This window comes from Ambystoma mexicanum, chromosome 6p, assembly GCF_040938575.1.
Source record: "Ambystoma mexicanum isolate Mex_15411 chromosome 6p, UKY_AmexF1_1, whole genome shotgun sequence".
Lineage (NCBI taxonomy): Eukaryota > Metazoa > Chordata > Amphibia > Caudata > Ambystomatidae > Ambystoma > Ambystoma mexicanum.
In genome coordinates this window covers 1,115,280,557-1,115,302,924 of record NC_090935.1, presented here as the reverse complement: position 1 = coordinate 1,115,302,924, position 22,368 = coordinate 1,115,280,557, and the positions used below count along the sequence as shown (strand labels likewise).

General features: G+C 48.8%; 1 protein-coding gene across 3 annotated transcripts in view; it reads right to left on the bottom strand.

Moving 5' to 3' along the window:
- TUT7 (terminal uridylyl transferase 7) overlaps positions 1 to 22,368 on the bottom strand; it is a 2,420,963-nt gene that overhangs the window by 1,008,579 nt on the left and 1,390,016 nt on the right. For all 3 annotated transcript variants that reach the window (XM_069625717.1, XM_069625718.1, XM_069625719.1), the window contains one exon: positions 6,842 to 6,928. In XM_069625717.1, the coding sequence (XP_069481818.1) occupies positions 6,842 to 6,928 (87 nt within the window). The remainder of the gene's footprint in view (positions 1 to 6,841; positions 6,929 to 22,368) is intronic.

The following is a 22,368-nucleotide window of genomic DNA, read 5'->3' as shown; positions in this document are numbered from 1 at the left end:
AGCGCGCCCTGATCAACCAATCGTCCAGGTAGGGGTAGAAGTGAATCCCCCCTTTCCTGAGATGCGCTGCCGCCACCACCATCAGCTTGGTGAAGACCCTCGGAGCGGAGGTCAATCCGAACGGCAGGACCCGAAACTGAAAATGCGAGTCGCCAAGCACGAACCTCAGGTACTTCCTGTGCTTGGGATGAATCGGCACATGAAAGTAAGCATCCTTGAGGTCGAGCGACACCAACCAGTCCTGAAGTTGAAGGGCCTGGAGGACTTGAGAGAGAGTAACCATCTTGAAATTGTCCTTCCTTAGGAGCTTGTTCAAACCACGCAAGTCCATGATGGGTCTCAACCCCCCCCCCCCCCGTCCTTTTTCGGGATCAGAAAATATGGGGAATACCATCCCTTGTTCCTCTCCGCTACAGGCACAAGTTCTATGGCACCTTTCTCCAGCAGGGATTTGATTTCCTGCGCAAGGAGCGGATCCGGACTCTTCAAAGAGAGCTTCCCCGGTGGATTATCGTGAGGCCTCTGCCGGAAAGGAAGACAGTAGCCGTGGGCTATGATCTCCAGAACCCACACATCTGAAGTAATGGCACGCCATTCTACAAGATGCTGCGCCAGCCTTCCCCCAACCAGCGAACCATGGGACATGGCCTCATGACTGAGCGGAAGCGACTGCGGCAGTGCTTGAGGGCCAAGAGGCAACTGCCCAAGCGGCTTTGGCACCTTGAGTACCTTGTTTTCCACCTCTGTTACTCCTACGCTGGCCCCATTGACTGGCAGCCCCCCTCGATCTACTAAAGGAAGAGTAGTATCGAAAGGAGCTTCGCCTCCATTGCTGTCCCCTAGGACGAACAGGCGTAGGTTGACGTACTGCAGCGCTCAACGACTTCATTGCAGCTTTGGAGGTCTGCAACCTCTCAAGGCTCTCATCAGCCTTGCTGCCAAAAAGATGGACACCATCAAAAGGCATGTTGAGAAGCCGGGACTGTGGATCAGGAGCGAACCCCGACTTCCGCAACCACGCAAACCTGCACATCACGGTGCTCGCCGCCATGGACCGGCTGACACAGTCTGCCACGTCCAGACCCGACTGAACGGATTCACACATGGCATCCTTGCCATCATGAACGAGGGCAAGAAAACCATCCCGTTCCTCCCCTTCGGGAATATGTTCAGCAGCCAAAGATACACAATTCCACAGAGTGTGCGTGAATCTTGCAAGTGCACAAACGGAGTTGGCTGCTTTTAAAGCCATAGCCCCAGAAGAAAATACCTTCTTTGCCTAACCGTCAAAGCGTTTGTCATCCCTATCAGGAGGAATTGTAGGGTACGCTGCCTGCTTTGCTGGGGCCATAGCCGCCTGTACCACCAAACTCTCTGGAGTGGGGTGCGTGGACAAGTAGCAGGGGTCGCCACTGGCTGGACTGTATTTTTTCGGCGACGACTTATTTACTGCCAGAAGACTCACCGGAGCAGTCCAAGCCGCCGCCACCCTTCTTTGTAAGGCCATATGAAATGGCAACACCGGGTCAGTGGGTGGACCTTGGTCAAGGATATCGGTCAGGTCATCCTGCAGAAAATCCACAGGTGGAGCAGACCACCCCAGATACTCCCACCTTCAACATGAGGTGCCTGTACGAGGAGTCAGCATGCGTACCAGGCTCAGGCCTGCCGAAATCAAGGTCAGGGGAGGTATCAAGACCACTTGAGTCATGTAAAGATTGACAAAGGTCTTCCAATTGGCTATGAACCGACAACAGGTCATCAGGAATCTAAGGAGGCACCTCATCCTCAGACCCTTCCTCAACCTCAAATGTACTCCAAGGGTTGGAACAAGTCCACCCTGGGAGGAGGAACAGAGTATGGGTCGAGTATAGGCCGCAGACTTGCTGAGCGCCTTCCTAGGAGCTTCCACAGCTGTATGGGGTAACTCTGGCAAAAATTCTTCAAAATGCGTCGAGGGTGCCGATGGGAGTGGCGTTGAGGTCGACCGAGGCGCCAACGACTTCGACAGCGGCTTCGAGGACGGAGACCCGACCGAGCGCATCCTTCGACGGCCTCGGCACCGATGGTGTCGATGGCTTCCTCGGAGCCGGAGCCTGGAGAAATACCCTCGACGGACATGGCGCCAATGCTGTCGATGCCTTCTTCGAAGGCCTCACACAGGCTCCAACGGTCTTGACGGCGTCGAGGACCGGGCACGATGACGATCCTCCTTGTCCGACCAGGACCTCGAAGGTTCTCGGTGATCGTGCCGACCGCCTGAGCCCAAAGGCGTGCGAACGGTGGCTCTAGAGCGTTCTGTGCCGGCTTCTCTCAAAGGAACGGTCGGAACGGTGCCTCAGACGATGACGGGGAAGCCGACTGATTACGGCGCTTCCGTGCATGCCTCAAAGAGGCCGAGGAATGGCGGGACCCACTCCTAGAATGAGACCCCCCTGGACATACGCCGACGCGGAGAGTCACCCCTCGAATCATCGGTCGAGAGTCCAGCGGACTTTGACTTACAGGGATTGGAAGCCCTACCCGCCGACAGCTTCTCCTTCCGCTCCCGCAAGGCCTTCAACGTCAAAGACTGGCATTCGTCACAGTCATCCGTGGCATGGCTCTCACTGAGGCACCAAAGGCAGATGCCGTGCGGGTCCGTCAGAGACATCTTGGAACCGCAGTCCTGACACTTCTTGAAGCCCGACCTCGGGGTATCAGAAGGAGAAGACATAATTTCGTTTAACACAACAATATTCGAAGAACCGAGTCCCAAGAGAGAACCAAGGGGCGCCGAAGCAAACACGTTCGTGGAAAAAAACGGAACGGAGGCTACGGGTGTCGTGCGTCCTACTTATAACATCCGGTGACGTCGACCGTCTGAGGAGGTCCTCGAGGGAGCATATCGACATCGACACAGGACGCCTACGCCGAAAAAGTTTTCCGAAGCAGCACAGCTGTGGTAATTACTGTCAAAGATATGGAATACTTTGGAGGACACAATCCCCTCGAAGAGGAGAGGTATGGGAAGGACGAAAGGGAAACGTGATTAGAGGGAGTAGAAGGGAGGGTGGATATAAAAGGGGAAACTGGGAGAGATAAAGGAACAGGAAGATGGAGTGGGGAGGAGAAAGAAGAGGAGGAAGGTGTTAGGCAGAAACCTGTGCAGTTCCCTTAGGGACCACTGCAAAAGGCTTAGGACTACAGGTGTTGGCAGTAAACCCAATTGGTAGCAGTCTGTACCACCCAGATTTACCTGTTAGCTGTCGCTGAGCAGCCAGACTTCTCTCAAGAAGAGTTAGACAGTATATAGAGTATACAAAATAGGTACAAAGATACAGTAGCACAAGCAAACACTGACCAGAGCTTTGTTATAAAAGTATATAATTATTTATTTAAAAACACACTTGTAAAATACACTAACACTAATATGGCAAGCAAGTTCAAACACAGTCACTATCAAAATATATATACATCCCTGATTACTTATTGAACAAGTCTTAGTTAAAACATCACTTATTTGTAGACAGAGGTGAGCGCTTAACCTACGATGGCACTCCAATGAATTAGTTAAAAAGGGAGGGAAAAAGGCAGAATTAGGAAAGCACACAATACCAACACTTTTAAAAGAACCACAGCAAGTCAGGAAAGGCAGAGTCTACTGTAGAGCAAGAATGTTCATAGGCCAGGCCCACTCTTGGAGAGAGCAAGACGGAATGTGTCCAAGATCACACAGTTGAATTATACTTAAAAAGTCTTTGCAGATAGTTCAAAAAGAGTTGGATCAGTTCAGAGAAAGTTAGTTAACAGGTGCCAGGTCACCCCAGGATAGAGAGTCAGGGATTTACGGGACACCTTGAACAGTCTGTTGCAAGGGAGACCAGGTGGGACACAGTACCTGAAATGGTGAGAAAGCTCCAGCGGGGGCAGTTGTTCCTGGCAGCGGGTGCAAGTCGGTGCTTCATCCAGGGGAAGAGAAGATCTCGTTGCACTGCCAGGGAAGAAACCAGCCGCAGAGTTTTCCGGTTAAAAAGTACTATCCTTTTATTTGCGGTATTGGTGAAGCATGGCTATACGGCCGCCTGGGTGCTTGGCACGGGCGATTCGACCACGAGACGATCCAGGAAGGCGAAAAGAGGGAAAACTGGTTATCCCCACCAGTTCAAAGGAAGAAGACTCTGCGGGATGAAGATCTTCTCTGTTGTCGGGAAATGATGAGGCGGTTCAGCAGGGCTCCACCGGTGGTGTCGTCGTTGCAGGTCGGCTCAGCTTCTCCCTCTTCAGATTCTTTGGTCCTGTGGCGACTTCTGAAGTTCCAGTCCCCAAAGCCCTGCTTTTATGCAGAAAACCCGCATTCATCAGTCCTAGCTGTCACTCAAACTTGCTAAGTGGTGAGCCGGGCGGCTCACCACTGGGCCAATCACACAAAAGTGCGACTTTAGTTGCCGAGGCAACTCAGTCCAGGGTGCCAAAACCCCCCTCCCACACATCCGGTAGACCCACACAGAGTGGCACCACTTTTGGTGGCTTCTATGCAGAAGCCCGCCAAAAGTGGAACAAAGGGCTCAACTTGGGTTGGAGCTACAGAGGCGAACACAAATGCCATTTTAAAACCGAGTCCTGGCAAAAAAAAAAAAACAACCGGGGACTAAATATTAAATAAATAACCCGGCGGTATCTTTAACATTGCACCAAAAAAAGTGGTGCGTTTAAAATGAATGGGAAAATCCCATAGGAAATATTCCGGTGGAATATTTTGCGTGGTAACCACTGCCACCAGCCAGAAACTCAATGAGGGGGGACTGCACAGTGCCCCCTCGAAAAACAGACCCAGGGGCAATCTAATTACCCCTACCAGTACTTCCACAATATGGTTTGTACTGGTTCTGTTCCCAATTTAAGACTAGTAAAGTCAATGGTGACTTTACATGCCCTGGGAGACAGTAGTCAGTCCCAGGGTATGGAGTCTATGTTTGGGGGTCACTATGACACCCCTGTGTTACTGCACTGAGGGTGCTGTGTAACACACTTACTAAAAACACATGAAGCCCTATGGAGTAAAAGACCCCATAGCCCATAAAACACATTACAAAGTCAAAGGATATCTCAAATCATGTCTAAGAGTGGGAGAAAGAGTCTCACTCTTAGCAGGAGAAAAAGATAAACCCCAAAAATCCAGCAAAGCTGCTGGGGGACTCACTAGGTTCGGGAAATTAGCCTATACAGAGAATTCTCCCTAACAGAAGGGGAGCGAAGTCAGGATCTGCATATGTTGGCCCTGTTCGCTCTGGTTGTGTGCCTAGTCAAACGTAGATTCTAAATCGGAGATACACTATTCAGTGGCTTGCGAGGCCAGACTAAGGTCTGGACTTTTTAATTTCCTGCATAGTGGATTGCATACATATCCTGGAGGGAAAGGAATAGGCGTTGGATATCCCCTTTAGTAGCTGGGGCCTCGGCTGCTCCCCGACACGTGCTCAAGGTCAGGAGGAGGAGGAGGTACGATCGACAGGGCCCATTTCGAGGACTGTAGCATGGTTTTGATGGAAGAGGAAGAGCTATGCTTATTCTTGGAGGGGCTGATGTTTTCCCTGCTACGTAGGGCCCACCTCGTGCAGGTGTAATTGGATGGTACCATCGGAGTCCGTGAAAAGTAAATCCAAGATGTAACGGGCCCGACAGAGCCCAGATCCAGCACTCAGAGATTAGCCCAGTACCGCCAGCGGAGACCAGGAGTAGGAAAAGAGCAGCACCAGATCAAAACTGTTCATCACTTGCTCAAAAACCCGAACCAGTACCGAAGTAATTTCTACTGGGTCTCCACATTCAGGTGATGAGTGGAGCAGTAAAACCTCGAGACCCATTCAGGAGGCAAAATCCTACTGTTCTGCGGCTGAAAAAAATAGGTCATGGGAGGGAAAGGGGGGCAGCGTCTCTCTGCAGAGAGGAACCTGGGACCGTGACTGGGCCCCACTAATCGGGGAGACCTGGCTCCCCAGAGAGGCTTCCAAACACTAGTCTCTTGAATCCACAGTAGCGCGTCACCAGCCCCCTAAACCCCTCTCATCGCTACTAGAAGATAAAAATCACACACAGATTAGATCAGAGTCACAATCCAGCCGCTAGCAGTAAGCCAAGGGGACAGGCTAGGATGCTCATAAGAGCAGCACTGCAGAGTAGGAACTGCTCACTCACCCGCCATCGCCCGCTGCAAAACAATCCAGGAGATCCTCATCAGCACTGCACAGAACCGATGGAGGCCTCAGGCAGACGATGGCGGGAACCCGGCGGGTCTATCACTGGTCCCGAACCCTGGACACCAGAGCCTGTGCTCAAGAAGTCACCAGCGAGGCAGCCGATAGTGCGGAGTCAGGTTGCATGAGAGCAGACCACTCCTGCAACCATGTTAGAGTCAGGCTCCCCGCCCCCGGCCCGATGCCAACCCGCCTAACAAAAGCTCAGTTACCTTCGCCGCCAAAGCAACAACACACCAGACATCAGGCGCAGGGGACCTTCAGCTGCATCATGAGTTCCAGCAGCAGAACGGGTGGCAGGAATCATTTAGCCGCTGTGGTGCTGCAGAAGCTCGGGAGGTTCACGTCTCCAAGTTCAAGCCAGGCCACGCCCCCCAATAAACAGTTTCTTGAAGCCATTTACAAAATCTTACTTTCACAGATTGACAAATATACATGTTAAAAGTAAAATCGCCTCTTGAAATCTTACGCCAACCAATAATTATTCAGTTTTCCTTAGACATTGGCCATTGTATTTCTTTACAATTTTGTAGCTTAAATTGAGCTGCTGCCCTCACTTCTACAATTTCCTGCATTTGCACACAAACAACAAAATCAAAAAGTACCTTGAAACTCCTGTTTGATGAAGTTCTCCAGGTTGTTCCTAATATATTCTCTAGCTTGATCTTCTAGAGCATCTGGAGAAAAATCATCTGTTCAAACAAATTAAAAAGATGTATTAACTTGGGGAAAATGTCAACCAATATCGACATGGACAGGTTTTTCTTTGAGAAGGAAAAGAAGTGGCTTTTTTGCATATATGGGGAATAAATATTTGAAGTCTGAAGATTTTAAACAATTTGGACATCTGTATATAAACATAAAACAAAGTAATAGGAATTAATGTTTTGGACACATATTGCTTAATTTCTTGTTAGGGAGAAACAGACTGTACTCTTCCTACTACACGGGCGCAAATGTTACTTGCAGTGCGTTTAAGGGCAGTGGTCTAAGTGAGCGGGAGCGGTGCTCCTCTAGTTTTTTAAGTTAAGTTTTACTGTTCGTATACTTTTATTTTAAAAAGAAACCGTTCCAGAATGGCTTTGTTTTAAAATAAAAGTAGGAAGAAATTGAACATTCCACTGCACTGAACGTTCCCTTAAATAGCAGATGCGTTTGTTTGGGGCTTTGGATTGCACGTGGGGGTGGGACTTTGGATTGCACGTGGGGGTGGCGCAGCGATGGGGTTTGTGCAGAGCTGGGGCAGGCCAGTAAAAACAGTTCCAGTATTTCTTTTTGAACACTTCGACCACTGCAGGAGGGCTCAGCTCTCACTGCTCCCCTGTCACATCTTTAGACCTAATGAAATATTGACGCCAGCACTTCGCTGAACATGCATGTCAGTTCAAGCAAAGGTTCTATTGCAATGAAACTTTTGTTAATTAACTCCGAATAAGCTATGCCTAGAGAGAAGGAGCAATTTACATAGTACACAATAAATTAACTAAAGGACATCTGAAGGACTTCCTGCCGTAACTCCATGGGGTAACACCCATTGTGGGGCTTTCCGTTTACCTTAAACATAGAATATTTGTGGACTCTTTATTTTTTTATTTGATTTAATTGTATAAAACAATTTTTACAAAACAATATTCCCACATTAACTGTTATAAATCCATAATCCTTTCTCTCCTCATCCAACTTCCAGTTTCCAAACCAAGTTGCAAATCAAAGTACAATTTCAAATACAAATTCCCAATTCCGGATTTAGATTCAGATTCCAATTCAAATTCAACACCCCCGTGCACCTGTCACGCGGAGTGAGAACTTGCAACAGAGTGCGGAAAGCAAGTACCGTAGCAAAAGTGGAGACAATAGATGGAGAGATCAGAAAAGAGGGTTAGCCATCCTAAGGACGGGAAAAAAACGCTAGAGTGGTGGCATATACATTCGAACAAAACAGACTTGGTCCTCAGGTAAGTAAACCAATGCTTCGAAAGAAACCCTCCACCGCAATAACCCAAGTGGTCTTTTCCCCACTCATAAGCCGGCACCACCATTCCTCTTCAATGTACAAGAGCAGATTTTCGAATAAGTGACCCAGATGTATCCAACGGGGGCCCGTGACCCCTAGGCAGTTTAGCAGGAGGTGTCTAATAGTTTCCGTCATCTCAGGTTGCATGCAAAATCTGCACGCTGCATCGGCTGCCAATTTTCTTTTTGCCAGAACCTCCCTTGTGTGGAGAATGTTGAGACGGATTCTTAATAAGTTCTCCCGGACCTTTTTGTCCGGTCCTTTTATCAGGTAAGATTTTAATTCATTCACTTTTGACATCTGCGGAGGGAGATCTGTCAGCAATTTGGAAGCTGCTGCTTTTTCCAAAGTGTATATCCAGTCTTTCTCCATGAGTCGTTGTTTGACCTTTAATGGATTGCGGATTAATTCCTCTTTGGAGCTACCAATCTCATATAGCAATGAATTAAGCTTAGATGCCCATTCCGATAGCATTTTACAAGACCCCAGTTGAATTTCCAGCTGTATTTCCTTCAGGATCAAGGGAGGATCTGGGAGCAAGGTCTTTCTGAGTAGCATGATTTCGTTACGGGCCACAATAGAATCCAATGATTGTAAGGAGAGTTCCCTTCTTATTAGGACTGTGGGAAGTGAGTCGGGGAGATTGAGAACCTTCCTCCAATAAAATCCTTCCAATTGTAACCGAAAGGATGCTGGGAGATTAGGGAGGGCTTCAGCCCCGTAAGTGAGGCTTGGGATCACTTTTGACTTGTAGAAGATCATTGCGGGTGCCATTGTGAATTGACCGTACTTATTTGTCATCGCCCGAGATTGTGTAATGAGCTGAGCGATCTTGCTTTAGTCATAATGCGTTCCGGCATCGGCAATTCCTTTCTGCTTTTATTTATGGTTACACCCAAGTATTTGAAGTTACTCACTACTTTGGGTGTTACCTACCGACCATGAAAATTTCTCCGACTTCCTTTTGTTTCCCCCAAATGTCATGATCTTGGTTTTATCCAAATTCATCAGAAGCTGGTTCTTTTCAGATAAATGTCGAGATTATTTATCTGCCTCTGAAGGCCAATGGGTGTTACATCCATTAGGATTATGTCGTCCGCATATAATAATCGCAAAACTTTGCTGCTTCCTAATGTAGGGGGAACATACGGACCCTGTCTTCACAGTCTTTATAGTCTGCTGTGTATGCATTGTATAAAGCGGGAGCTAAAGGGCACCCCTGCTTTACCCGTTTTCCTGTCTTAATCCAAGTCGACAATAAACCTTGGTTATTCAGCCGAACACACATTGAAGTTTCGGTGTAAAGGGCCTTTATGGGGTCCAGAATCCTTGGAGGACAGACATGTCGCTGTAATTTAGACCATAGTAGTTGTCTGTCTACCCGGTCAAACGCCTGCACCAAGTCAATAAATGCCATGTAAATTTTAGGCCTTCCCTCGAACACTTTTGCTTTAAGTGTGCTCACCGCCAAGATGTTAGCCGTAGTTCTGACGTTTTTCACAAAACCAGCCTGTAGAGGATCTGACAAGCCAGTCGTAGAGATCCATCTTCGAAAGTTGCCCAAGATTAGGGCACAGAAGAGCTTGCCTATGGAGTCAAGTAACGCGATCGGGTGATAGTGGGACGGATTGTGCTTGGATCTCTTTTTGAAAATGGGCACCATGATCGCTTTTTTCCAGGAAGCGGGGATGGTCGAGAACTGGACGCAATTTGAGAAAACCTCCTTTATAAACAATGCCCAGTACTCAATGTTTTTTATATCGAAGTTGGTAATACCATCCGGACCTGCCGCCCTGGACCCATTAAGATGGGTTATTTTCCATTTGATTATGTTCAAGTCCAAAGGGATTGCCCACTCATCCCTTGGGCTCGTCGCGTGGTTCTCTTTCCCTGTGGCCCGAACTCCATATAGGTCTTCAAAATGAGATATCCATTTTTTCTCACCAATTTGAGTTTTGCAATGCCTCGTTCACGGTTTTGGAATTGCCCTTTATTAGTGACCAGAAGTCATATGTCTTGTGCCCACAAATGGCACGGAGCATGCTTTCCGCACCTTCCTGAGTCCGCTGGGCTTTGGATGCTTACAACCACGATTTATAAGATCTTACTGCCGTGGCCGCTTCTTCCTTTTTTTTTTAATGGAAATTGATTTTGCTGCTTCTCGTTTTAATTTTCTAACCCACTTTCTACGGGCAACAAGCTGTGCGTTGTATGCATGTTGAGGTGCTTTGTTTCCCACTTTACCCACTCCTTTTTTCCCGTTGGTGAAACACGGTTAGGAGAGGTGAATAATCAACCAGATTTGCCGGGTTTGTATGATCCACCGGACTGCGATCTTTATATTGCTTTGTGAGTTTGATAATTGCAGCATCTGACAGTCTTAACCTAGTATCTGTTGGGTTCAGGATCAGGTACGGCATGCCATAGGCCGCCACTTTACTTCGCGAGTACCACGAGAAGATTAGCATATTGTGGTCGCTGTGCTGTGTCCTGCTGACAATAAAAGATTCCAGCTGGGACAATAAACTTCGGGACACATGGATATAGTTGATCATTGCCACTTGGCCCTTTCTCTCCCAAGTGAGGATGACGTCAGTCGCCACATGGTGCCCCTGCTTGAGGTTATGCATCTCTCTAGAGATTAGTAAGTTGTTCCACAGGCTGTTTCTGCTTTGGAGAGAGTTGGAGCCCTGGGATAAATCGATGTTCAAGTCTCCGGCAATGATTACATAGCTAGAGTTGGACGAAATCAGAAAAGCATCTAATAGAGACTCCACTTGAGCGAGGAAATAGTCGTTTGTCACTCGTTTCGGGTTCCAGTAAATATTAATTAGCAACATTTCAGCACTTTGAATGAATTCCTTGTGACTTTCGAGGTTTTCCCACTCCAGTGTCGTGGCCAAGATGAATTCGGATGCCACAAGCACCTTTGACATAGTCAAACCGGAGCCCGATCTTATTGCAGTAATGAGGCCAGATCTGGGCCGACCCATCTCTCCTTTATGGGCCGGTGAGTGCGCCAATTGGAATCCGTCCAGCGTAGGCTTTTCGATTAACCAAGCTTCTTGCAAACATAATACATCGAAGTTTCCAAAGTTAACATCCGTCGTGGAGGTTAGATGAGAGAAGCCCCTAGTATTCCAAGAGCCCAATTTCAGAATCACCTCAAGGCTCTCAGAGGAGGCCGCTGCCTTCAGTGAGGTATCCAGGCAAGGACCACCTGGTGGCTACTTCCTTCTTGCTTGATGCTTCGGGGAGCTCCTGCTGTGTCTACTTCCATCATCTCGTGGAGCTATTTTTGATGCAGGACTCCTGTCGTGCTTCTTCGTCTCGTCCACTTTTCCAACCAGTTGAAAGATTTTTTGGGGGGTCTTAGCCCTAAGATGAGATACAGGTGGGTGGAGCCTCTCCTGGCTCACTCTCCTGTGAGCTTCGTGTCGATTGCTCGGTTTGCGTCGTACTCCAAAGCCCTGGGTTTCAAGGTTTTTGAAAGGGACATTACCCTAGATCTAATCAGTTGGTAAGGGTTGCATTTGGTCTGGTTCCTGCTGTCCAAACCGGGAAGATGGGCTGGGAGGAGCCCGTACCTTTTAGGATGAGGGTGATGTATTTACCTCAGATGTATTTGTCAGGTCAAAGCTGAGGTTACACAGTTTACCTCTTGCTCTCCATATTTGCTGTTGAATGTGGACAGACCCAATATGAAGAAACAAACTATCTTTACTCCCGTTGGAATTAGGTTCCAGGATGTTTATATCTTTCGTGGTGTCTATTTGCGACAGGCGAATCTCGTGGAACAGACTAGTTAGGGCCTTGTGATTCAAAGTCCAATTGTCCTGTTTTTCATGAGTCCTTTGCAGTTTGAATGTTCTTGACAAGGTTACCTTTTGCGTAATAGGGGAACCAATTGAGTGGTGTCCTCTGTTGACCTGTCTGGCTATGGGCCCCCTCAGGTAGAGAACCCTGGATCTGAATCGGGATCTTCTGTTTTCGAGAGAAGGACACCTATCCTTTGTTTTATCTTGCTGTTCATCGCCTGTTCTTGCAGTGATAAGACGGTTTCCGAGCTGTAAATCAAAGTGATTTCCTTCCCCACGATACATCCCCTGTTGCCCTTTTCCCTGCCCCGGACCCACCTTCTGGCTATCTCTTCTTTGAGGAGCCTTCCTTTTTCCCCCCCGAGGGGCGCGGCGAGTTCGAGGGAGAATCAAGCAGCAGGGCCTTTGATTTCGGTTCTTCCGCCTCTCTGTTATCTCGACTTTACGGTTTCTTTCTTTTTTGCTAGATTGCCAGCGGGGTTTCCGATTCCGACTCTTCGACCGTGTATATGCTCATGTTCATTAGATCAATTGAGCTACAGGAGGTCTCTCGCGACCTTTCCGGACTCAAGGAAGCAGGCTGTGTCTTTTCCAATGACTTTACTTTGAATAATTTTCTATTCTGGGTTGGCGGAGTGTCTTTCTCTAAATTGCTGTGCCCTCTTTTCTCCGGCTTGGTTATAGTTGCAGTTTGCTGGGTTGAGTTGTTTTTCAGAACCTTCTTGCGTCTACGAATCGGTTCACTGAATCCTTTATGTTGGAAGATTTCAAAAGTGGAAGGAATTTTAACTGTAGAAAAGTATCGCTTTTGCGACTATTTGAATGGATGCATTTTATGGGAGGACAAAAGCCACCGATCCATTTTTCTTCGATGGTTTACCTATCTGGCTGGGCTGGGGTTGGCCCTCCTTTTGAAGCCGCACCATCTGCCCCGCGTGATTCGAGGGTGAGGAGGACTTTTCCCGTAGAGGCCCCGCTTGTTCGGCTTCCGTTGGGGCGCTTTTGCCTTGGTCCGCCGAGTGGGATTCCTTCCTCGGGTGCCATTCCGTTGTTTGTGTGCCTTGTGAACATGCGGGGGTAGGTATTGAACCAGTCCGAGGAACAGCCGCTCCTTCCCGTGTGGGGGCTGGTCTCGCACTGCCGATAGATCCATTGGCGTCACCTCCCTGCTGTTGCTGAGCAGACATAAAACCCTCTAAGTAGTTCAATTTAGTGTGCATGTATGCAATCAGAGTAGTCTGATCTTTTAGAGTGTCATTGATTGCTTCATAAAGCTTCCCAAAAGGGGCCAAAGCGATGGTGACAGTGGACAGGATGGTCATAGGGTCCAGTTTTTTAGAAAGGGTTTCATTCGCTATCCGAGGTGTAATTTCGCTTAAGCGTCTAGGAGGCAGGGGGGAGCCACCATTTTGGATGTAATCCGTGCTCTTATTTCGGTTTGCCCCCCTCCCTGTTGGTAATTCTAGGCTATAGTTAAGGGCCCGGGGAGGGGTAGGAGAAACCGGTTCGGGGGACGGAGGAGAGCCACTTTCTAAAACCGGGGGCAGAAGTACCACTCCACCTAGGTCCCCCACCTGCCTTTGACCCCCTACTTGCACGCCCGTGCCCCCCGACCCAGGGAAACCTTCTCTGGGATCCGATGAACTAGAGCAATCAGACTTTTGTTTGAAGATCCATTTTTTTCTGAAACCAATAGGGGACTCCCCTGGACCCCCCTCCACCCGGCGAGGTGTGTCAGGACCCCGCTGGGGTGGAATGGGCCTCGTGTTCTGCAGACCATTTATTCCAACAAGGTAGTTTGGTTCTTTTGCACTGCTCCCCGTCGAGGCATCAGTTCCTGTTAGGGAGAATTCTCTATTTAGGCTGAATTTCCTAACCTAGTGAGTCCCCCAGCAGCTTTGCTGGATTTTTGGGGTTTATTTTTTTCTCCTGCCAAGAGTGGGACTCTTTTACCCTCACTCTTGGACATGATTTGAGTGTGTTCCTTTGACTCTAGATGTGTTTAATGGGCTATGGGGTCTTTTACTCCATAGGGCTTCATGTGTTTTTGTGATGTGTGTTACAAAGCACCCTCAGTGCAGTAACACAGGGGTGTCATAGTGACCCCCCAGTATAGACTCCATACCCTGGGACTGACTACTGTCTCCCAGGGCATGTAAAGTCATCATTGACTTTACTAGTCTTGAATTCTGAACAGAACCAGTACAAACCATCATATTGTGGACGTACTGGCTGGGGCAATTCGATTGCCCCGGGGTCTGTTAGTCGAGGGGGCAAGTCTCCGTCCCCCCTGATCGAGTTTTGGCTGGTGGCAGTGGATACTACTTTTTATATTCAACCGCGAATATTTCTGTATGGGATTTTCCCATTGTTCGAGGCTACTATCTTTATTTAATTACGATAGGCTCGAACATACCGCCGGTTTATTTAATTATTATTAATTCTCCGGTTGGTATTTTTTGCCAAAACTCGGTTCTAAAATGGCGTTTGTGTTCTCTTCTGCGACTCCAACCCAAGTCGAGCCCTTTGTTCCACTTTTTGTCGGGCTTCTCCACAGAAGCCCTCCAAAGTGGTGCCACTCTGTCTGGGGTACTTAGGAGGGGTGGAGGGGGATTTAGGCACCCTGGACTGAGTTGCCTAGGCAACTCAAGTTGCACTCCGTCTTGATTGGCCCAAGTGGTGAGCCGGCTGGCTCACCACTTAGCCTGTTTGAGTGACAGCTAGGCTGAGTGAATGGGGGTTTTCTGCATAAAGCAGGGCTTTGGGGACTGGAACTTCAGAAGTCGCCACAGGACCTAAGAATCCGACGAGGGAGAAGCTGAGCCGACCTGCCACGACGACACCACCGGTGGAGCCCTGCTGGACCGTCTCACCACTTTTCCCAACGACAGAGGAGATCTCCCGCCGGAGAGTCTTCTTCCTTTGACTGGTGGGGATAACCAGTTTCACCGTCTTTTTGCCTTCCTGACGTATCTCGTGGCCGCCTTGCCTGTGCCAAGCACCCCGGCAACCGGGATACCACATTTTACCACGACCGCGAATTAAAGGGTAATACCTTTAACCAGAAAACTCTGCGGCTGGTTTCTTCCCTGGCAGTGCAACGACCTTCATCTTTCCTCCAAGTCCAGATCGTCTCTTCCCCTGGACGACGACGAGACTTGCACCCGCTGCCAGGAACAACTGCCCCTGCTGGAGGATCCTTCCCACTTAAGGTACTGTGTCCCGCCCGGCTTCCCTTGCCACCGACTGTACGGGGTAGATTTAGTCCCCGGCTTTCGAACCTGGGTTAGCCTGGGACACGCTGGCTAAACTTTTCTGAGCCTCTCTAAACTCTTTTCGAACTCTCTGCAAGACTTTCTAAGCCTATTGTAACTGTGTGATCTTGGGCGCATTTGTGCTCTGCTCTCTCTAAGAGTGGGCCCAGCCTATGGACTTTGGCTCACAAGTGACTTTTGCTCTACTGCCTTGCTAATAGTGTTCTTAAACCTTAGAGTCGTGTATCTTTCCATATTCTGTCTTTTTCCCTCCCTTCTTCATAAACTTAGTGGAGTGCCATCTATAGTTAAGCGCTCACCTCTGTTGGAAATAAGTGGTGTTAACTAAGACTTCTCTGATAAGGAACAAGGGTTGTATATATTATAATAGTAATTGTGTTTAGAGTGTTTCACCATAAGAGTGCTGGAGTGTTTCAATCAGTGGGTTTTTAAATAAATAATTATATACTTTGATACCTAAGCTCTGGTCAGTGTTTGCTTGTATTGTTGTATTTGAGTGCCTATTGTGTATACTTTGCATACTGCCTAACTCTTATTGAGGGAAGTCTGACTGCTCAGCCACAGCTACCAGGTAAATCTGGGTGGTACAGACTGCTACCAAGTGGGTTTACTGCTAACACCTGTAGTCCTAAATCTTTTGCAGTGTTCCCAAAGGGAACTGCACAGGTTTCTGCCTAACAGTTGCCAACTTCAAATCTGGGGCGCACCAACTCCCATTGGATGTTGATTGAGATGGCTTGGTGCCACTTTTATCTGCCGGGAGAGATCTTCAGTGGTAAATTCAAATTTGCGAGGTGCGTGGCGGTGTCCTCAACAAAGGCCAGTAGCTCCGCATCTGATACGTCCTGGCGGCCTGCACCTTCCATTCTTATTTTTTTAACCAAAAAACTCTTTCAATGATGTCATCGAAATAATGCTGTGAGGGTTAGCTAGCCTTTTACTCCCCACCGGCCCTCTTTTATAAGGAGCTTTGGCCCTAGCGGGCCCACGTGAAGATATCTTTTGACTACCTCCCATTGATTTCGGCAATATCCCTTGGTTCTGGTCGCCATTTACTAACGGGGCATCCAAACCATGTGCATCGATATCGGGTGCACTTGGTGCGGGTTGCAAGGATTTCTGGGGACTGAGGCTCCGCTTTGGGCTTTCCGTCCGTGAAAGGTTTGATGGCATTGGGCCCCAGTCTTCTTTCAATGCCGGCCCCGCCCTCGCTGGATTCCCCTCCCACCTCCCCTTCCAAGTGCACTTCCCATGCCGGGTCGATGAGGTGGGAAGGGGCTAGAAGATCGTCCTTTCCCGGGGGCGTCCTTAGATCCTCCGTTCCCTCAGAATTGTGAATCATGATCACCATCTGCTCCCCTGACAGAGATGGCAAAGCACGATTCTCCCGGGGTGCTGCGTTGTCGCCATTGCACAAATTCTAGTCCAAAAAAGGACCCTGCAATCGAGACAGTGTCAGACGATCGTCTCCCTCGGAGGCCCTTCCAGGGGTTTTTGACAGACCAGAGTCCGCACCACGTGCCACTTGAACGGGCAGAGAGGCCGAGTCCAGAGGAAACGGGCATATCTTGTCTATCACCTGCTCTAGACCCACACGGGGGAGGAATCACTTGAGGAGTCACTTGAAGAGATTTCGGAGAGACACTGGGAAGCGCCCCCATCATTATCTCCATTACCTCTGTGGAAAGCGGGGTACAGTTCAAACCTGCAGATTCGATCGGAGGAAACAAAGTCACTTACTTCATTGAGTTTGCTGGGTCTCATAATATTTGCCCGTGCCAATTTCCCCGCTTGCTTATTGAGGGGATTGCGCTGCGGTCTCTGGGTCCCCGCCGGCTCCCCTCCATCCAACGGGGATACGTTCTCCTTGGCGCGGCCCGGCGGGCGAAGTTTGGTATTTCTCAGCAGGCGTTTTTCCGGCTCTTCCATGCCGGGTTTCCGCTTTGCGAGCTCCTCCTGAGCTGCCATCGCTCGCCGTCAACGCGGCAGATGTTGCAAATCCGAATGAGTAGCATGCAGGGTTTCTCCGAACTCAGGAAAGAATAGGAAGTAAGTCCGGATTTTGGAAAAGCCGCGGGCGGGCACCGCGGGCCTGCGGACTGCAGACTGCCCTTGTCAGTCCCCTTTGCGGTCCGCTTCGCGGGGAACTGGGGTTATCAAGCTGGAGGGCTCGGGTCCACGCCTCCAAGCACACGCCTCCAGAAATGGAAATAGTAAAGTCACTCGTGCACCACCAACGTGCAGGTACTGCAGACTGCCCTTGTCAGTCCCTTCGCGGTCCGCTTCGCGGGGAACTGGGGTTATCAAGCTGGAGGGCTCGGGTCCACGCCTCCAAGCACCCGCCTCCAGAAATGGAAATAGAAAAGTCACTCGTGCACCACCAACGTGCAGGTACTGCACACTGCCCTTGTCAGTCCCTTCGCGGTCCGCTTTGCGGGGAACTGGGGTTATCAAGCTGGAGGGCTCGGGTCCACGCCTCCAAGCACACGCCTCCAGAAATGGAAATAGAAAAGTCACTCGTGCACCACCAACGTGCAGGTACTGCAGACTGCCCTTGTCAGTCCCTTGTGGACTCTAATGTTGTAGTTGAACACAGTATATGGCAGCGTCCAAAATTGCTGGTCGCCAGATAGCCAAATGCTAATTAATCATCCTACAATAGCTCTTTTGTAATTGGTTTGTCTGAGAAATGGTGACACACTACTAATGTGGTTCAAACGGTATCACTACATAATATTCCCAACAAGAATATCGCCGTAGATATGGCTGTTTGGTTCGCCATAGGCAATATTTTTTGGGGGGATATTATGTGGGAGCGGGGGTTTTGGGGGGGTCCTCCGCACATTAAAAAATGATGCAGGGGTTGTGGCGGTGTCCCCCGCAGGGTCCATGTGTGAATTTCGCTGCAAAAATATGGCGATATGTTTGCATCGCAATATTTAAGCAGAATTAACACATGGAACCAGTTAAAACACGATGGACATCATCAGGAGTGTGCCGGAGCGGTAACAAGGGTGCCGGTAAGCCTACCGGCACTGCTGTTACTGGACCGGTACACTCCGAGTCTGTGGGCGGGTGTGGTCCCGCCTGCAACTTTCACAGAAGCACCAGCACCGTTATTAACTTTGCCGGTGCTTCCGTCATCCCCATTCCCATTCCCATTGAGTCCTTTGGGACTCAATGGGGATTAACAATTTTCCGGCGCCTGACTTCCAGGAACACCAGGGTCGGAATCCCCCGGTGTTTCCATGAAGCCAGGCAACAGAAAGAAATCACAAGTCCGGCGGCAGCCTACCGGTTTTACCGGCACGGCTACCGCCGGACTTGCAATGAGGCCCAATGTTTTATTTTGTTTGTTTTTCAGGAAAAGGTTGGACTAACACCTAGAGGAACTAAAGAAGTAAATGGAAATATAAATGTTCCTAAAAAAAAAAAGTATCAGGAATATGGCAACGCAAAAAGTGGGTTTGCTCAGAGGTTCCACACCTCTATAGTGGATGATCCAAATAATGATATAATAGTCTATTTATATAGTGCATATACACAATGTGTTTCAAAGCGCTTCAGGCAAGGGAGGGAACACAGGAAAATACAATGACATTCTTACAGGCCATGAACAGTAAGGATGTGAAATTAACTATCGTACTCGGCCTTACGACATTTCAGATAGTGCAAGAGCCAAGACCTAGATAAGGAAGGGAGGGGGGGGGGGGAAGAGTGGAAAATAAATGGAAACAGACAGGCGACTACCCTACTAGACCTGACGAAATTTCTGTTAGAGCCAGAGAAAAACAAAAGGTGAGTGAGAGGAGTGCAGAAAGGGAGGGGAGGAACAAAACAAGCGACTATCGTACTAAGCTTGACGAAATTTCAGCTAGTGGTGGAGGTAGAGGGAGGGGGGAAACAAGGAGAGGAGACAGACGAGGTTGCCATCATACAATTCTGATAGATTAAGTGCATACAAGAAAATAAGAGGAGGAGGGGAGGAGATGGGAAAAGGGAGAAAGGGAGAGGAGGAGAGAACGGAGAGTCAGCAGACAGAAAGAGTGGAGTAGCAAGAGGGGAGAGCAAATACAATTGCAGAAGTCAGTAGTAACATAATGTTGCAAGCCAGGATACAAGATGGGAAAAGCATGATTCAGGGCCACCGTGAGTACAAGATGCAAAGGAAGTCCAGCATGAGAGTTGAGAAAGGGTGAAGCACCGTGAATCAATGAAGTCCGTAAAAGTGAAATCCAGCATCGGCCACAAGACAGTGATGGTGAAACCAGAATGTATCAGGGTAGACTCCCGCGAAAGTAGGCTGGAGCGGGGGACGGTGGGGTAGTGGGTGAATGGGGGTTTGGAGAGCAGGGTAGTAGAATCAAGCAAAACAGGCAACACCTGTGTGCACAAAGGGAGTATCGAATAAGCGATTAACCTAGTCTCAAGAGTCCTTGTCCCTCCTAGGAGAACCCATACTTAAACATATTCTTCTATGTAGTGCCAAACAGAAAGGTTCTCAAATTCTTTTATTAATCTGTCTTGATACCCAATGCTATAACTCAAATGTTCAAAGTCTTGACCCTGAAAGCTATTTACAATGCCTAGTCTAAAATGCCCACCCCTAGTCCAACACAACAAAACAAAATCCATTTTTCTGGAAAGGCTCTTGCAGGATTTGCTCACGTTCTGTACTCTCCTTGTGTCGTTCTGCTTTGGCCACATTTCTGAAGACCTCTCCCAGGATTCTACTATAAGGGTTTTCCCAAACCTTAGTCGTCTCTCGGCACCGACATGGGGTCTGTGCCAGACATTTGATTTCTGAGCAATTGCATCAGGTCCATCACAGACATCCAAGTCAAAAGGGTATTTTATCCTGCCCCGCCCCCACCCCTCCTTCATTCAGGGTCCTTCCCAGGTAGACTGTATTCTCCTACCCACCTGCCAGGGGTAAGGAGTAAACCTTCTGCTGCTCTCAAAGCCACGACCCACTATTCTTCTTCCATCAGGAAGGTTCTCCAATTATTTTTTTTAAAAAAAAACAACATTTAATCTAACATGTTGTGGGTACAGAAACGAAAATGACAGGTACAGTACAGGGAATACAGGCGACAGGGAACCATCCAAAGCAAGTGATGCGCTCTATGTAAGGCGGAACCCCATACCAACCCACAATTGTCCCAATTTACAGTGTCCGCCAAAATGCCCTTCCAGAGAATGAACAGCCTCATAAGGAGGAAAAGTGCTGCAGCAAAGGGGGTTTGGCAACAATCGCAGTGTAATTCTCAGCAAAGTCAATGAATGGGGTCCAGGAAGACATATTTGGTGTACCGCCCTTCACACATTGCCGTAATTTTGTCAGCAACCAAGATGTTCCACATCTTAACCCACCACATTTGGGCCACCGGGCTCTCAGCAGACTTCCAAGATCGGGCAATGGTCAATTTAGCTGCCAAGAGAAAATGCCCAATCAAGGTGGCCATTGGGCCAGTAAGGGGAAATATTTTAGCGCCTGCATCCCCCATAATTACCACCCGTGGGGAAGGGACAATCCTGTAATGTCCTTTATTCTAGGGAGCACCTACTTGTCCTTTATTGTAGAGAGAACCTCCTTCCAGAAGAGGCCCACCTTGGGACACAACTACACCATGTGAAAAAGAGAACCCACAGCATCACATTCCCACAAACAATTAGCAGAATAATCTCTGACAATGTGGTGCAACCCTTCTGGAGTGAGATGCCATCTGTAGCAAAATTTGTAGGAACACTCCCTTTCCGTAACACATCTCGATGATTTAAGTATCCTACCCAATATTTTCAGCCATACCTCGTCCTCAATGGGCCTACCCAAGTCAGTTTCCCATTTAGTCGTACATGGCAGGCGCATAACAGGTTCACTTGCGTCCAACAATTTATAGAACTTCGAGATCTGATGCTGTGGCAACCCCTCTTGCAACAAACGTTCAAGGGCAGATAGTGGTCTGGTAGCCCCCTTCTTCGTGAGTAGGTGAGAAGCCCAATGCCGCTGTTGTGCATAGCGGAACCGTTCACTTTCCGGCAGGTCAAAGGTACGTTTACATTGGTCGAACGACATTGGACAATTATCTTTATAGAGCTGTTGTAGGTTTACCAGGCCCCCCGCTATCCACTTCTCAAAGCCCCCTCGCTCACGGCCAGGCTGAAAACACGGGTTGCCCCATTCAGGTGTGCAAGGGGCCCCAATCCCATTGACACTCCCCACCTGCAAAGAGCTCTCCCCAGGTAGTAAAATGTGCATTTGTTTGTTCCAAGGAGGGAGAATCCCCACTCCGGCCCCAGAGGTCTCCTATCCATATAAGGTAACCGGGCCAAGTCAACCGCCGATGGGGCCTGGTCAATTACTTTCCACTTCGGTAATAGACTGGGCTCACTCAAGACATGGAAAAGCTGCGCAGTTATGTTATAACGGAAGACATGAGGAACCCCATGGCCTCCCACTCTCAGTTGTCTCAACAGTACTTTCCTGGATATCCTAGCGTGCTTGTTCCCCCAGATACATTTGAAGATCTTCCCCTGGAGTGCGCAGAGATCCGAGTCAGGGATCCTCACCGGCAGTGCAGAGCACAGGTAGAGCAGGCGCAGAATTAGATTCATCTTGACCGCCCTGGTAATTGATAGTCTAGACGACAGTGCCACCTTTAACCCTAAAATGCATGGATTGGTGTTGATAGATTGCCATAACCCAACTAGTAAACCCTGGCCAAAACCCAAACTGCTCCAAGACCCGTCTGAGGTATCCCCAGTCCACCCTGTCAAAGGCTTTGTAAGCATCCAGTGCGATAATGCCCAGATCTCTGCCCGATCGTCTCCCCACTTCCAGCATGCCCAACACTTGCTGCACGTTATCCTGTGCGCTACGACCAACAGTGAAACCCATTTGATCAGGGCTTACGAGCACAGGAATTACCTCCATCATACGACGGGCCAGGATTTTCAGGAAGAGCTTTGAGTGTAAATTAGTAAAGGTAATGGGGTGGTACGAGTAGCAGGTCCTTTCCTAGCTT